Source organism: Zootoca vivipara, chromosome 2 (genome assembly GCF_965207765.1).
Source record: "Zootoca vivipara chromosome 2, rZooViv2.hap1.1, whole genome shotgun sequence".
NCBI lineage: Eukaryota > Metazoa > Chordata > Lepidosauria > Squamata > Lacertidae > Zootoca > Zootoca vivipara.
The window spans coordinates 3242542-3258141 of NC_142584.1; the positions used below are offsets into that span (position 1 = coordinate 3242542).

A 15600-nucleotide genomic window follows, 5' to 3' on the forward strand; every position below is an offset into this window, starting at 1 on the left:
TCAGCACTAGGAGGTAGCGCACCCCCAAAATACACTGGTTAAGCATGTTTCAAAATGTGAATAATGTCAGTTGCTCTTTGGACTTCATTGTCCTAATGTGCGTGCAAACTCTCAAATCTTGTGCGTGCACAAGATTTGCGTGCAAACTCTCAAATCTTGAAGACACATCTTGAAGACATGTGCGTGCAAACTCTCAAATCTTGAAGACACACTTTGAGCACTGAAATTGCAGGACCTCAAACTGATTGCATGCATAAAATCAATTTTCCTACCAAGCTTTTGATTGGTAGTGCTTGGGTAATGGCAGCGGCGGCAGCAGAAGAGTAAATAAAAACTAAAGCAAAGTCACATATTCCTCCTCTCTTTATTTGCTACAACAAATTACAGTGGCGGCTACAAGAGGCACAGGTGCCAGAAAGAAGAAGTGTGCATGCACACGAAAGCTCATACCAAAATAAAAACTTAGTTGGTCTTTAAGGTGCTACTGAAGGAATTTTTTTATTTTACTTCGACCCAGACCAACACGGCTACCTACCTGTAACCAGGTGCCAGATACACACTCGTGCAGTAAAGCCGTGCTTTCGGGAGCTTTGATTTGGCATGGAAGGCAACAAGTGATTGAGCTCTTTACAGGCACACTCAGCCACCCCCACCCCCAACCCCAAATCTTTCAACATGCTCTTGGGGGGAAGCAGGGAAGATTCAACAAGGCGCTTTTGCTGTGTCAAACACATTCACTACGGTCATACGTGTAGAAACAAGCAATTTAAAAAACTCTTCATAAATAGACCACAATTAATGGTTTTGGCTTCTTCAGAGACGAAGAGTGAGTGCACATGCGTGGAAAGGAATTGGGGGCTAGGACTTGAGAGTTCCATGTTGGTAGCTCCCTGTTGTGAAGGGAAGGAACAGTAGGAACAAGGTGAGCAAAGAGGCAAGAGTGCTCAGCAGTGGAGCTTCAGACAGAGCAGCAAATACAGTGCTCCCCCTCCCTCCATATTTTGGAGAGGCTAGAAACACGCCCTGCCGCCTAGCTGCTCTGCCGCTATGATCCTGCCCACCTGGCCCAGATTACAGGGTCTGCGGAGGCGGAATAAATCTAGCCACTTTGAGGCATCTATCAAGATTTAGCTTCCTGTGGATTTAGCTTAAATCGCCAAAGCGGTTTGATTCTTTCTCATAGCAACACTGCAGACAACAAACCTCCACAAAAGCAAACAAGAACAACCCCAAGTGCAGCTGCTGAAGAGCTCCATGAGGGGAAATCCATCCCGCCCTCAAGCCCTCTGGAAGGGGCCTCCGCCAAGCCCAGCTCAAGCGAGAATAGCCTGGGGATACGGGAAAGGCAAAGAATAAATGGAGGCCCAACCATTGGGGTCTATTTTTTTAAAAGAGCAATCAAGCCGTTTCCCCACCACTATAGTAGGACAGCACTGAAATTTACAAGCAGTGATTTATTGCTCTGAAAAAGGAGGGGGTGTCTAAGGGCCCTTTAGTCTTCATGTGTGCAATGGTCCTAAAAGCTCAGCTCTAAAAAATTTCATGCTAGCAGAGGAAACCTTAAAATCATGCATGCGGTGTATGTCAAGAGAGGCACCCTCTGTGTCCTTTTGATTCTTGAAGCAAATCTCCTTTCCAGCGCCAAAGCCTTCATGCCCGTCCTTCCTTGCAAATATATTTTCAAAGTCAGTCAGAAAATGCAAATATTGCAAGTTAATTCTGTGTACAGGTAGATAGATAAATTCTGCATATCTGTATATCTGATTTGGAGCATGGAATATGAATTTCCTGCTACAGAATACACACGGACCTAGAACTTGGTGTGGGAGGCTGGGGTGAAGGAGGTTTGACACTCCACACACCGATTCCAGGACTGGAGTGCAAGAAGGCACCAAACAACATTCGTTTTTTTAAAATAGCAACGTGAGTGGTACAAATAACAATACTTCAGGAAAGCTGTCGGTCCATTTGGACTAGCAGCATAAAGCTGGGTGGGACAAGAAGCCAAAAACAAACTGATTCAGTTCAAAGGAGCCAGAATCAGACAGAGCAGGTGACGTTTGGCAAGGTTAGCATGAACTGCTACCAGGAGGTTGTGGGTCTGCACACCACATCACTTGACAGGCATCAGCTAAATGCATAGAGGTCACGGCCATGGATTCCCCACAATGGGGAAAGAATGATAAAAAGGCAAAAAAGAAAAGAAAAAAGGCTTGGCCACTGCACTCTCCACCCCTCAAATCCTGTCACTCAAAACGACTGAATTCCATTTGAAAAGTGTTTTAGCAGGACAACTGAATTCAAGTTGCTTTTCCCAGCCAAACAAACCCAGGACGAGGGTTGTTGCAGAATGTTCCCTTTCTAGATAAAAGATCTGATGTGGAGCCCTTTGTTCCAAAGGAGGTTATTTGCCCAAGTGTTATTCCGGGGGAATATTTGGTACCTCCATGCGGATCTGCTAGTACCTCTCTAGCTAACCTCCCAGGCTCCATTCGCTCCTGGCCCTTTTAGCTTCTTCTCCAGTGGCTGCTGAAAAAGCATCGGCCTACGGTATCTGTAGAGCCTGTAAGGAACTTCATCCTCACAGAAGGATGAAAAAGGTCCACTTCTTTGGTCAATAAAAAAAAGGCAGCATGCGGTATGCAGTGTTGAGAGAATGCAGGATGCGAATCCCTCACCGCCTCAAAAACCCACCCTGGAGTCACTTCTTGGTGAAAAAGAAGATTCTAAGAACACGACACTATGATTGCTTAAAAACCAGATACAACTGAAGAGTCTGTCCAGCAGGTGGGTGAGCTTTGAATCCTCCAGCGAAAGGTGACGGTGGTAGCAGTCTCAATGGCAGCTCTTTAACTCCCTGGATGGTGAAGTTTCAAGACAGGAGGCACCGTGGAGATTAGGAGCTGGTTTTGTCATCTTTCAAATCATACCTGCAAGATAAGGAGAGCCTTTGCTGTCCTTCTGGCACAAAACCACCTCAAAGGAATGGTTCTCAGGCTATTAAGGCACTCTGAAACCCTCCAAATCACTACAATAAGGGAAACCACATCTCATACCACTTTGGGGGAGGCTGAAGGATGTAAATCCTGGCATTTGTAAGTCACTGAATGCACCCTAAAAAGAACCATGGGAGCTCACATTCCTCCAAGCTCCTTTCCTTGTCATTGGATTTACACATCAATAGACTGGGCAGCATCTGTTGCCCTTGTAATACACAGAGGACTCTCAAGAATGCCTAATTATGGCAGTGGAAGTCTGAGGGAATTTGGTACAACATCTCCTGTTCCAAATCTTCCAGCTACCCTCCTTTTTCCCACCAGAAGAAATGCCCCCATCCTGCTAGAGGGTTGTGTGCAAGGTTGTCCCCTACACAGGCTTGCACGGCAATGTTTGAAGGAGAGGGTGAATCAGGAGGTCCCAGCTTGCCAGCCTGGGTAGGTGCCTGGGTAGTCATGCAATTTGCATCACTCTGTTCCAATCACAGAATTAATGCTCAATGTGATTTTGTGACAACTGTGGCTTTACTCTAGAGATCTCAGCATCTGTGGGCTTTGGGTGTTCACAAATGGATTCTATTTACAAGAAAGGAAATTCTGACATCAGGAAGACCTTTCTGATGGTAAGAGCTGTTTGACAGTGGAACAGACTTCCTTGGGAGATTGTGGACTCCCTTCCTTGGAGGTTTTTAAGCAGAGGTTGGATGGTCATCTGTCATGGATGATTTAAGTGAGGTTCCTGCACTGCAGGGAAGTTGGACTAAATGACTCTCAGTGTCTCTTCCAACTCTACAATTCTATGATTTTTTATGAATGATTGTATATGTACTTGCAGCCTAGGCTCCAAGTTCAAGGAGAGAGTTTTACGAAAGAGCCACATTCCAGGTCGGATGGAGGGGAAAGGGATGGGTGAGTGAGGAAAAAGGAAAATAGTGGACAGTGCCTCCAGGACTAGGGTCCAATCCATATTAGCTCTGCACATTTTTGTTCAGGACTCTGGTTTCTTTTGCTCATGAGACCACCAGTACTTCTCCCCCCCCCAATGAATTCCAGACTCCTTCAGGACCTCTTTTAGCTATTGCATGATTCTTTCACTGAGTACTTTCACATAAAACAGCTGCATGTTGTTTATTATCAACAGGCGTGGCTTCACAGAACTAGTTTGGCACCCACCCCCCAACCTTCCTCCCTTGCTCCATCTTTAATACTTAACCTTGTGGGGGGGGCGTTTTATCCTCCCATTTTTCTCTGACTGGATGGACATCACAGGGTTGTGTTTTGTTTTGTTTTGTATGCTGCTCCTTTTAAAGTGCACTTGTGCAACTGTGGTTACCTTTAAAAGCCCTTTCCCCCCAAATCTTCAGTGTGAGTAGGAATGTAACGGTGGTGGTAGCTGCATTCACTCTGCAGCTGTTTCTGGGGTGCATCCTCTTGCCCCCCCATGCAAGTTCATTGAGAGTGTGACCCCCTCCATTGACATTCACAGTAGGGGAGAAAGAGGCTGGATCTCAAGAAACAGCTGCTGAGGGTGGTGCAAATCCCACCTCCTCAGCAAGGGCCCTGTCATTGCAAAGTCCTTGGTGGCAGTGGACATCTCCTCCCACCAGCCGTTTTTCAGAATTCAGCTTCTTCTTCCTCCCAGTGCAACTTGCATAAGGGAAAGAAATAAGAGGACAGAACCCCAGAAATCTTACCTCTCCTCCAACAGGGATCCTTGCGGTAAACAGGGTCTTTGCTGGGTAAGTGAAGTCCCCCCCCCCCCGATTCTTCTAGGAAGCTAGCCTCTCCTTTCCTCCTATGCAAGTCAATGGAGGGATTGCTCCATTACCTTGCTCTAACGCTCCAAGCAGGTGGGAAGACAAGGGAGGTACAATGTTGTATTCCATAGAATGTGCCCAATGAGCAGCAACTGCATTGGTGAAAACTGCAAGTGCCACAGTGGCTTGCAAGCAAAGGGGCTTCAGTGTGGATTCCACCTGGAATACTTCACTGTCCCTCAGACAGAGAAAGACCTTTATGGGACAAAAGACTAAATTTTAGAATCGAGACTCATGGAATTGTAGAGTTGGGCGGCACCACAAGGGTCTTATAGTTGAACCCCCGGCAACGCAGGAATCTTTTGCTCAACGTGGGACTCGAACCCACAACCCTGAGATAGAGTCTCATGCTCTACCAACGAAGCTATCCCAGGTCCATCCTCAGTGGCATGGCATACGGAACAATCTGTTTTCCTACCCTAGTCCCAAGAATGAGAGGATCCCTCCTTCAAACCACGTTTTGCATCCTCTATGAAAACGACGGCCCAGGTAGCAGGACCTCCTCTGCCTGCCCACTGATACTGGATACGCTAAGGGGCAATTGCCCCTCCTGCTGTACTCACCACTGGGGAGCACCATGCGACAGGTCCTTCTGCGAGAGATCGATGTGCACCTGGGAGGGGAAAGCACAGAGGAAGCAGTCACATGCCGGTTCCTCTCCAATGAGGAGCCTGAAATGACAGCTCCTCCCGAGTTCCATACCTTTCCTATCGGCTCCCCTCGGGACATGAAAGACACGCTGTTTTTGATGTAGGCCTCCAGCTTCCTCCGCTGGGCATCATCCAACGTCAGATCCCATTCAAACCTGTTGAAAGGGCAAGTGAGTATCAAGGCCTATTTAACATAGATTACCCCACAAATTTTAATTGCCCCTTTTGGTCAACAGAAGAGTTACTTAATGGTAAAGCTGTGAATCCCAACCCTCCCACTGACCAAACACACTTGATACAAATGCATACATAGCATTGGAGCAGGGAATCTAATCTGTGTTAGTGACTGCAAGTAGGGAAGCAGGGAGTAATAGTTAGCACTGAGTTAAATAACCCAAAATAAAATTATCTGATGTCACGGATAGACCCTTTCAGACACCCACCCACCCTCACACAATGGCATCCTCCCTTACTTCTCATTGAACTCAGGATTGTGGGTCTTCTTCCGCACAGTTGTCTTTCTCTTGGTGACACGGGATTTGTCAGGCAGTAGGATCAGGGAGACATAGGGGTCGGGTGTATCCTTGGTACCTGACTTAAGGTTTCTGAAATGAAGGCAGAGAGAGGTGGGTGGGTGGGAACATTCAGTGCCCCCAAATGAAATGCAAGGAGGGATTTGAAGAAGCTAATGACACATTGGGCCAGATTCAATGAAGTATGGGAGCTGGTTCAGCAGGACTTTCCCTTCCTCTCAGTCAGTTGGGGGTCAGGGTCCATACCGGTAGAATCCCCAGAACAGTGTGGGGAGAGGAGAAGGGAGATTGTTCCACCTGTCAGGCAGAAATGTTTGTTCTGATGCAACAATCAAACTAGCATGGAATTGAAATCCTCTCTAGGGGTTGTACCCAGTGCTGGTCCTTTCTCAGAGAAGACACACTGAAGTTAGTCATGTCAATTCATTGCAATGGGTCTGTTCTGAGAAGGGCTAGGATTAGATACAACTCTATGCAAACTATATGATTAGCAATCACGTTGGGATGTCTTTTATTAATTAGTATTCCAACCATGTACCAGGAAATTCAGGTTGCACAATTATAGCTGGTCTGGTGCAGCAAGCCAACTTCCCCAAAGATCAGACTTATAGCAATTAGGAAAGTGACGGGAAAATGTTCTGGAAAGTGTGGGATAATGCTTGTTTTGATGCAGCAGCATCTACATAACATCTTTGCAACTAGATCAGAATGCATGCTCATCAAGTAACCGATGTTGTCTGATCCCTCTGCAAATGAATTGGGATGAGTGCTCAATAATCAGGTCACCTGGGAGTGCCCTTACAGTCCTTTTTTTTTTACTGCCACTTGGTGTAGAAACCAAGAGTCAAAGCATACATAAAGTAAAAACCCTCTGGGTGGTAGCATGTACCCATTTTCTATGTGCAGTTAAGAAAATCTCTTTTTGGGGGCTCATGCCAAAGCCACCTCTTTGCACCCTCCAGCCCTCCAGCCCTTACCTGCAGGCGTGTATGATGACAATGAGTTTTCGTGCATCCATGTTGTACCAGACAGTGAGGCTCATCTGACCCAGGGGCGAGTTTGACAGCTCCAGGTTACTGCAGAGCAGAAAGACACAAGCACAGCTGATTATTAGGGGAATCGTGGTAGTACCAGGGGCTGGGATGAGGAAAGGGCAAGACGTTTTGACACTTTTTTGGCAGCACGTGCAGCTGGAGGAAGGAAATGTGATGGTAAAAGCCTCGTCCATGTTGTCCCCACAGATGCTAAGGGAGCAGAATGAGCGATGAGTATGTTTAGGTAGTTGGAGCTACACAATACAGCGGTGAGGGAGGGCTGGAGAAGCAGGGTGGCTAAAGATTTTCCTGCGGCTCTTATTGCTGCAGGGGGGTGGGGTGGGGGGAAGCAGACTTGCTGGTGTTCCCAAAGCCCAAATGAGAACCGTGCTGCAAGACATGGAGCAGAGTAGTGCTCCCATCTTTTAAAGTATTAAATATATTACGTACATAAACAGCAAGCGTTGTTGTTCCCTTTCTGGCAAAAAGCTCCAAGGCCACTCAGCCGATCTGCATCAACAAGATGTTATTCAAAAGCCCACAGTGTACTGGCTTTGATTTCACAAGTTGACCCTGGACCCTCAGAATTCAGACTCTAAAGCAGAAGTGGGGAACCTTCTTCGGGGCAAAGGCTGCGTTACCCTGGTGGGGGGACCCATTCCAGTAGCAAGCAGGGCCAGACCCACACACAGCCACACACAATCACACAACACAAGTTACTTCCAATGGAAACACAGGTCTATGTTTAACTCTTAGTAACTCCATGCAAGTTTCACCTGGTATTTACTCCCATAAACTTTTTTTAAAAAAACAAAGACTGTAATACATATAAACACCCTTGATCTGTCTTAACTGTGAAAGAGGCAAAAGGAACTCAGTATTCCCAGTAGAATGATGCAGATAACACCAATAAATAGATGGAAAACAAGTCCTGCATTAGAGCTATCCAAAGCGTCAAACTTCAATAAATATTTGCATCCCCCAAACTGTATACTGCTTTGGACCTATAGAGCCTTGCCCAGCTTGGTAGTCAAACACCTCAAGTGCCATCTTCCCCCATATAAACTTACTCAAGCTCAGAGATTAACATCTGAGGCTCTCCTCTGCAGTCCATCTCCAAAAGATGTTGGAGGGTGAGAACAAGCCTTTCCTGTGCCTCGCTTGAGGAATGTTCTCCCCAGGGAAGCTTTCCTGGCGCTGACTTTGCCTTCCTTCTGATGCCAGGAAAAGACCTTCCAGGCATTTGGACAGCTGTAATGACCTGGCTTTTGGCTGTTGTGGGTGGGGCACTTATTTTGTGTAGGGTGGCTTTTGTGGATGAGTACTTTTTAGTATAGATTTAGTTTTAATCTATTTTTATTACATATTTGTATCTTATTGTCTCTGCGAACCACTTCTGGTGATGTGAAACAATGCATACAATGAACTGAGACAAATTTTGGAACACAAGTCTACCTCTCTGCCAGGGCCAATGATGTGGGGCAGCCCACTCTGATACTGCTCCCTGTCTCCTTCCTCCCCCTGCTACCTCCATCTCTTCTTCACTATCATTGTTTGGCTGCTGCATTAGCAGCGGTCTAATACCCTCCCTCTGAAGAAGGGGCCCTTATTTAGAGAGAGGCATTCTAGCTGAGGATGCACCCAATACCACCTGCACGGTTGCAAATTCTGCCACAGTACTTTAAACTGTATTTGCTGCCGTCATGGCAATGCCTGGGGTGGAGACCACCTGCGCCGATGCCACGTTGCAGGCAGCTGATCAAGTGGGTGGCTGCAGCAGCTGTGGCAGGAATGAAAGTGTGAGTAAAGTAGCAGCAGCTATCAGTTGTGGCATTGGCCAACCCTGTGGCAGCACAATCCTCTTCCCCTCCCAATGCACTGCCTGGGCCACGTGGCTCAGCATGGCTCACGGTGTCTGGCCAGAGCTGTTCTCCACTTTGATCTTCTTGCTGAGGAAAGAGCTGCAATTGTGAAGTTTGTGTTGGGAATTCAGTTCCACCTTAAGGAAGCTGTGCACTTCCGTTGTATATTGCTTTTGTTCTCTACTGTGCTGATGTAGAAGGAGGGATGCGTTGTTTTTCTCTCTCCTGAGATATGATGAATAAACGCCTGTAAATATGCCAACACGTCTCTCTCTCTCTCTGTGTGTGTGTGGACGCTCAAGCTACGTGGACTCTGCAAAAGTGTATCTAGTCTCTTAGAGTCGATACCAGCTGGCTGCACCGGAGGGTTGAGACACCCAGCAGCCCGGGGGGTGGTGGTGGTGGTGACGGAGCCCTGGCGTGTATGGTGTCTGCCAACAGTTTGCATGACAGGGCTGAATGAAATCTGACAGCCTGCGAGCCAGGGCTCCCCATCCTTGTTCAAAAGTTGCCTCCCTCTAAACAGGCCTCTGGGAGATCAGCGAAGACAGGCCAATAGCAGCCATAATGGCTGTGACCCCCACCAACACCCCTCCTGCCAGTGGGACGGCAGAGCAGATCAGCCAAACATGTCAAGAAAAGTGGGCCCAAGCAAAGAAGACAGAGAGTGAGAGTCAGGTGATCAGAGAGACTGTCAGGAAAGGGATCTAATGACCCTCAGCCTCTCTTACTGATGCATCAGAAAATGCGGTATCCTTGCAGCAGAGGCACTAAGATAAAGGGCAGTGTATTTACCCTCCACAAGGAGCTAAGGCAGGGATAGAGAACGTGTGGCCCTCTTGATGTTGTTAGCCTGGATAGCCAATGATAGGAGTTGTAGTCCAATAACCCCTGGAGGACAATCCCTGGACTGAGGAGCTCAATTTTATTGTGCAAGAACAAGATCAAATTGTTTGCTGGGTTCCATACCCCACAGGGTCACCCTTCTTTACCTGTTGGCCTGTGGCAGGCGCTGGCGCAGCTCTTGAGTAGAACCAGAGTCTCCATCCTCCCGGATGTACAGCTCCGTCTCAGATCCCTTCTGGGAGCCCTCCTCATTCTCTTCTCCTGCCACAGCATGAAGGGCCTCCACACCTGAGTGCTGAGAGATCAGAACCTGTGGGACGAGGCAAACAAACATGGAAGATGATTTCCTAGGACAGTGGTACGGATTCATCCTGTGGTCAAGAACTGGGACCTCAACACCAGCTTCACCAGAACTTTGCTGGAGAGACCCGATAGGTGAAGATAAAACGACACATTCCACCTACATATTATGAAAATAAGAACAATGGCACAAAAGGTAGCATTAAGTACCAGATGAACCAGACCAGACCTGACTTCTCTGTGTTGGAATTTTTTACATATTGTTACGTACGAAAAATGATTAAAAAGAGGAAATAATCCGTAGGAAAACAGGTCAGAGTCTGTTAGACTGTTCAGAGCTGCTGTTCCCCACATGACCACTTACCCCCAGCTGCACTCGCATCAGGACCTGGATGGCAGGACCAGAGTTGCTGAGTTGGAACCAGCGGTCAAGGACAAGCCCCTCTGCTGAGAGCAGCTGCTCAAGTGGGAGTGACAGGGTACCCAGAGTATGCCCATCATCTTTCACCTGTGAGAACGACAGACAGGTGAGGACCAATCAAAATTTCACAGGTGAAGTAGGCAGGAAGGATGAGGGTCACATATGGTGTTCATTGGAATAACCCCTTTCGTACCCTACAATCTTTGATGAAACTATCAAGGGACAGCCTGGTAAAGGGTCCTCTGGTAGGAATTGGGTTCAGAGGACATGCAAAATCTCCAAGGCTTCTTCTCCCTTCCCTGCCCTGCAAGGACGTAGCTCACAGAAGAAGGAAGGGTTGAAAGGAAGCAAGTTGCAAGCCATTGGTCCCTGTCCTGGGTTGCCAGGAGCTCACACATACCCCCTGTGCTCTTGGGTTCCCTGGTAGCAAACCTGCATGGGATCTCCTGCTGAAACTCAAATGAAAAAAACTTTCATTCCTTGCAAGGTATTTGAAGTCCTGACATCAGGACTTCAAAACACCTTGCACATGATAGAATGAAAGCCACACCCACCTCTCAAATTTGGCCTGCAAACATGCTCCTGTTAAGGATCTGGCCCGTGGAGCCAAAAAGGTTCCCTGCTCTGATATACTGCATGTTAATAGTCCATTAGAATGTGTGGGGCACTGCCCCACCAAGCTTAGTCTCTCCCCAGCCAGCCCCCACCTGCCTGCCTTCTTACTTATGACAATTGGGGGCGGCTCTGCCTGTCATCAGCTCCACCTACTGTTGGCCTCCCTTGCCTTCCGCCCTACAAGTCCCAAAGGGCACCAGCTACCACTGGTTCAGAGTTCAGGGCAAGTCACCTATATTATCTCAGCAATCCTTAAAAGTACCCAGTAGGAGGGCTAAGGCTCAGAGTATAGGGACTTGTTTGTGTAACTCCATCCAGTGAGTTTTGGCTGAAGCACAGAAATCCACTCTTGCAGTATGAAGTGGTCAGCTCCCAGAACGGTTTTGACTTTCTCACCTGATGTTGTGTGAATTAGGCCATAAGCATATCTCTTGTGGCTTTTGCTGCTTCCAGATTGCCCCACTGTAGCAGGGGAGACCAGATGTTCTCCCCAACAAGGAGGACAGGCATTTTGGGCCCAGCTGACTTGGTAAACGGCTCGCTTTAGAAGAGATAGTGGCACCCAGGAGAAAGGACAGATTGACTTCAGGGGGGGGAAGAGAGGGGGAGGGAGAATGAGAAAGCGCTACCTGCAACTCCAAAGATTCTGCATGGGGCCTCTTGATAAGGAAGGAGAAAGCTTCATCCCACACTGGCTCTGCAGTCTGAGAGGAGACCTGAGGGTAGAGACACAAGGCCGTGATAAAATCTCTCAGCATTTAGAAAATACAAAAGGGAAGAAAATATCACAATTTGAGGTTAACCAGCTGTTTATAAGACAGTATCAAACAAATCCCACTAAGAATGAAGGGAAAGGAAAACTAGTTCAAACCATATTTAGATGACTGCCTTGAGATTAAGTTACAAGAATAGTTGATTGATGAAGCTATTCTTTCCCCTTGTTACAGCAATTTAACTAAACACTAGTACTTGAATTTATTTATTTTCTCACCCTCCCTTCTGAACTTTTGTGACATGTTGTTCTGGGAGCCTTTTTTGGCTGAAGAGCCAAGTAAAAATGCTTAAGATGCTCTGCTCCACCTGTGGGCTAATCCATTTATATCAACACTTCTCTATAACTGAAGGAGAGCTATCTATAGCTCAGGAAGCGTTTCCAAATACTTATTGACAAATCAAGTGCTCTTTTTTAAATTAATATTTTATTAAGATATTTTCATTTGTAAAAAGATAGAGTGAGGAAAAAGAAAGAAAAAAAAGTGAGTGAGAATAAACACACACACACACACACACACACACACTTACCCCAGCTATGCCACTGCCCTCTAATATCATGGCTTTGTCTTTTCACTCTCAACCCTCCACCTCACCCTCTATGCCCGTTTCCTTAGACTGCTTGTGTGCCACCTACCCACATCCTGCCCCAAAGCAATTCTTTACTATTCACTCCAGCACAACCCTTTCCCTATTAAAACAACCACCACCACATCTTCTCCCATGCCTTTACCTTGGTCTTGTAGGAGACCCCACGGACAGAGAGACTGGCGTAAGGACTTGGGGGTTTTGAACCCTTCCGCAGCTGGGAAAGAGAAAACGGTCGACAGTTTCTAGGATGCACGGTTATAAGTAGACATTGTGTGTATTTTAAGCATGTCTAAGCACATAAAACAGGCCAACAATTTGCTCAAGTGGGAAGCCCTATATTCTGTTTTCGAATGTGCTTCATGTATTCTCTTAATGACTGTAAAGCACCTCTCTACACTATTGATTTCACACAGGTGGAGGAAACAAGTGGCTTTCCCAAGGCCATGCAAGCGGGGGGGGGGGGGGGGGACACAGCAGTGCACAATTTTTTTTAATCCTTGTGCCTTCCCTGTTCATTTGTACAATGGAGATGGAACGAGTCTGTTTTTCGTAGCCCCCCTTCCCCAGCCTTATCTTGCTACGCCCTGTCTGGCTTTAATCAATTTCCTACCCTTCTGGCTGGTTTCCTGTATTGGAGCTAGGATGGGGGTGGGGGGATGGCTTAGGTAAGACAGGAAAAGGACTGCCTTTTGCTCCCTCCTCTAGAACCAGGAGTGGTTTGCTGGGTGGAACAGAGCTGTGGCAATACCCTCCCAGCAGCAGCAGCATCACTGTTGCTGACCAGGAGGGGGAGGAGTGAGGAAGCAGAGAGGTCTGGGCCGTGCAGGTGCTCAGGCCAATCCCATCCAGCATTGCCACTGGTAGGGCCACACAACCCCAACCTTGCTCCTTCTGGGCAGCAGCATCAGTGCCATTGCTGTGACTCTGCCCCACTGAGTGAGCCATTCAGGGCTTGCTTTTAATTTAATATGCAGTGCAGACTGCAGCAGAAGGGAGAGGGAGGCCTAACTGCACAATTGTAGAAATGTTGCTTTAAGTCTGCAATGCTGCATTTTATTTTGCATTATTATACGCTGCTTTCACGGCTTCTGGCTGTGAAGTGGTTTATAAATTTGCAAAAAAACCTGAAAACCCTGCCCTCCCCAGCCACGATCCCAGTGAAAATCACCCCGCCCCCCACCAGCATAGCAATGAGACTTAGGCTAAGAAAACACTTCCAGATTGCACCCAGTGTGTGTGTGTGGGGGGGTGATTTTAAACCATCTCAGTGCACACTGGTGCCCCCTGCTTAGTATTAAAAGAGGAACGGAATCACAAATAAAGCTGTACATTATATGTTTAATTAGGCCTGGAGTGTGCAGCTGAGCTGGGACTTAGTTAAGGTCCAATACAATATTCCACATTGGTCCTCTGCTAGACTTGAAGGAGAGAGAGCTCTTTAGGATGTCCAAGGAGTGATTGGCAGCTTCCCAGCTCTCTTGGCCTGTGAAAGGAGCTCAGAGCCCCAGCAGGGAGAGGGGATCTGTATTGCCACTCACCGGCAGGTCAGTTGCCCTGTCAAGGAAGACAGACAGCAGGGCGGATGACAGCTCCTCGCTCTTTGGTGTCTGGATCAAGCTATTCACCATCAATACCTGTGAAAAATGACACACATTAAGGTATCAATAAGATTAGACACAGCATCCTTCAAAACTATGATTGTCACATGATTGTTTGGTAATCTGCACTCATCATGTGAGCAACTCATCACAAGATGGCCTTCTCGCATCAAAGAGAGGCAATTGTCGGTGGGAAGATCCCTGGCAATGGTCACATGAATTGGCCTTGTTCTTCTAACTCTGACCCAGCCTTCCTCAACCTCATGCCTTCCAGGTGTCATTGGACTCCAGCTGCCATTAGCCTCTGTCAGCATGGCCAAGGATGGGGGGAGTTGTAGCCCAAAAACATATGGAGGCGCACCAGGTCAGGAAAAACAGCTCTGGCCTGACACACAGACACTTTGAAAACCTACCAAGCAAACAAGAGTTTGTTAAAAGGGAGATATTAAAAGCACAACTTCAGGCAATACCAATGAGACGGAAACATGGAAGGTGCCTAAAGAAGCCAGGCTGGCTATCTAAAGAACTTTTGACTGAGTTAAGATTTAAAAGGGATATGTACAAAAAATGGAAAAGGGGGGAAATCTCCAGAGAGGAATTCAAACATATAGCCAGCACGTGTAGAGACAAAGCCAGAAAAGCTAAAGCACAGAATGAACTCAGGCTCGCTAGAGAGGTTAAAAGCAACAAAAAGGGCTTTTATGGGTATGTCCGTAGCAAAAGGAAAAACAAGGAAACAGTGGGGTCACTCAGAGGAGAAGATGGTGAAATGCAAACAGGGGACAGAGAAAGGGCAGAACTCCTCAATGCCTTCTTTGCCTCAGTCTTCTCCAAGAAAGAAAACAACGCCCGACCTGAAGAATATGGAGCAGATGATTCAGCAGGGGAAACACAGCCCAGAATAAGTAAGGAGGTAGTACAAGAATACTTGGCTAGTTTAGATGTATTCAAGTCTCCAGGGCCAGATGAACTACATCCAAGAGTATTAAAAGAACTGGCAGAGGTGATTTCAGAAACACTGGCAATAATCTTTGAAAATTCCTGGAGAACAGGCGAAGTTCCAGCAGACTGGAGGAGGGCAAATGTTGTCCCTATTTTCAAAAAGGGGAAAAGAGAGGACCCAAACAATTACCGCCCAGTCAGCCTGACATCAATACCAGGAAAGATTCTAGAGCAGATCATTAAGCAAACAGTCTGTGAGCACCTAGAAAGAAACTCTGTGATCACTAAAAGTCAGCATGGGTTCCTGAAAAATAAGTCATGTCAGACTAATCTGATCTCATTTTTTGACAGAATTACAAGCCTGGTAGATGAAGGGAACGCTGTGGATGTAGCCTATCTTGATTTCAGCAAGGCCTTTGACAAGGTGCCCCATGATATTCTTGTAAAGAAGCTGGTAAAATGCGGGCTAGACAATGCTACCATTCAGTGGATTTGTAACTGGCTGACTGACCGAACCCAAAGGGTGCTCATCAATGGCTCCTCCTCATCCTGGAGAGTAGTGACTAGTGGGGTGCCACAGGGTTCTGTCTTGGGCCCAGTCTTGTTCAACATCTTTATCAATGA

General features: G+C 47.1%; 1 protein-coding gene and 1 long non-coding RNA gene across 4 annotated transcripts in view; one reads left to right on the forward strand and one right to left on the reverse strand.

The window, feature by feature from the left end:
• Positions 1-15600, forward strand: part of LOC148686694 (uncharacterized) — a 42235-nt gene that overhangs the window by 18688 nt on the left and 7947 nt on the right. The gene's annotated exons all lie outside the window — the stretch shown is intronic.
• The window catches only part of ESYT1 (extended synaptotagmin 1), a 59067-nt gene continuing 43812 nt past the window's right edge, over positions 346-15600 (reverse strand). Inside the window, exons 22-32 of one of the 2 annotated variants that reach the window (XM_060272151.2) lie at positions 13975-14070; positions 12579-12650; positions 11704-11790; positions 10403-10546; positions 9885-10048; positions 7481-7540; positions 6974-7072; positions 5937-6068; positions 5516-5618; positions 5377-5426; positions 346-2930 (exon numbers count right to left, since the gene is read on the reverse strand). In XM_060272151.2, the coding sequence (XP_060128134.1) occupies positions 2897-2930; positions 5377-5426; positions 5516-5618; positions 5937-6068; positions 6974-7072; positions 7481-7540; positions 9885-10048; positions 10403-10546; positions 11704-11790; positions 12579-12650; positions 13975-14070 (1041 nt within the window). In that variant the 3' untranslated portion in view covers positions 346-2896. The remainder of the gene's footprint in view (positions 2931-5376; positions 5427-5515; positions 5619-5936; positions 6069-6973; positions 7073-7480; positions 7541-9884; positions 10049-10402; positions 10547-11703; positions 11791-12578; positions 12651-13974; positions 14071-15600) is intronic. The other variant, XM_035102821.3, reaches the window with a different exon arrangement.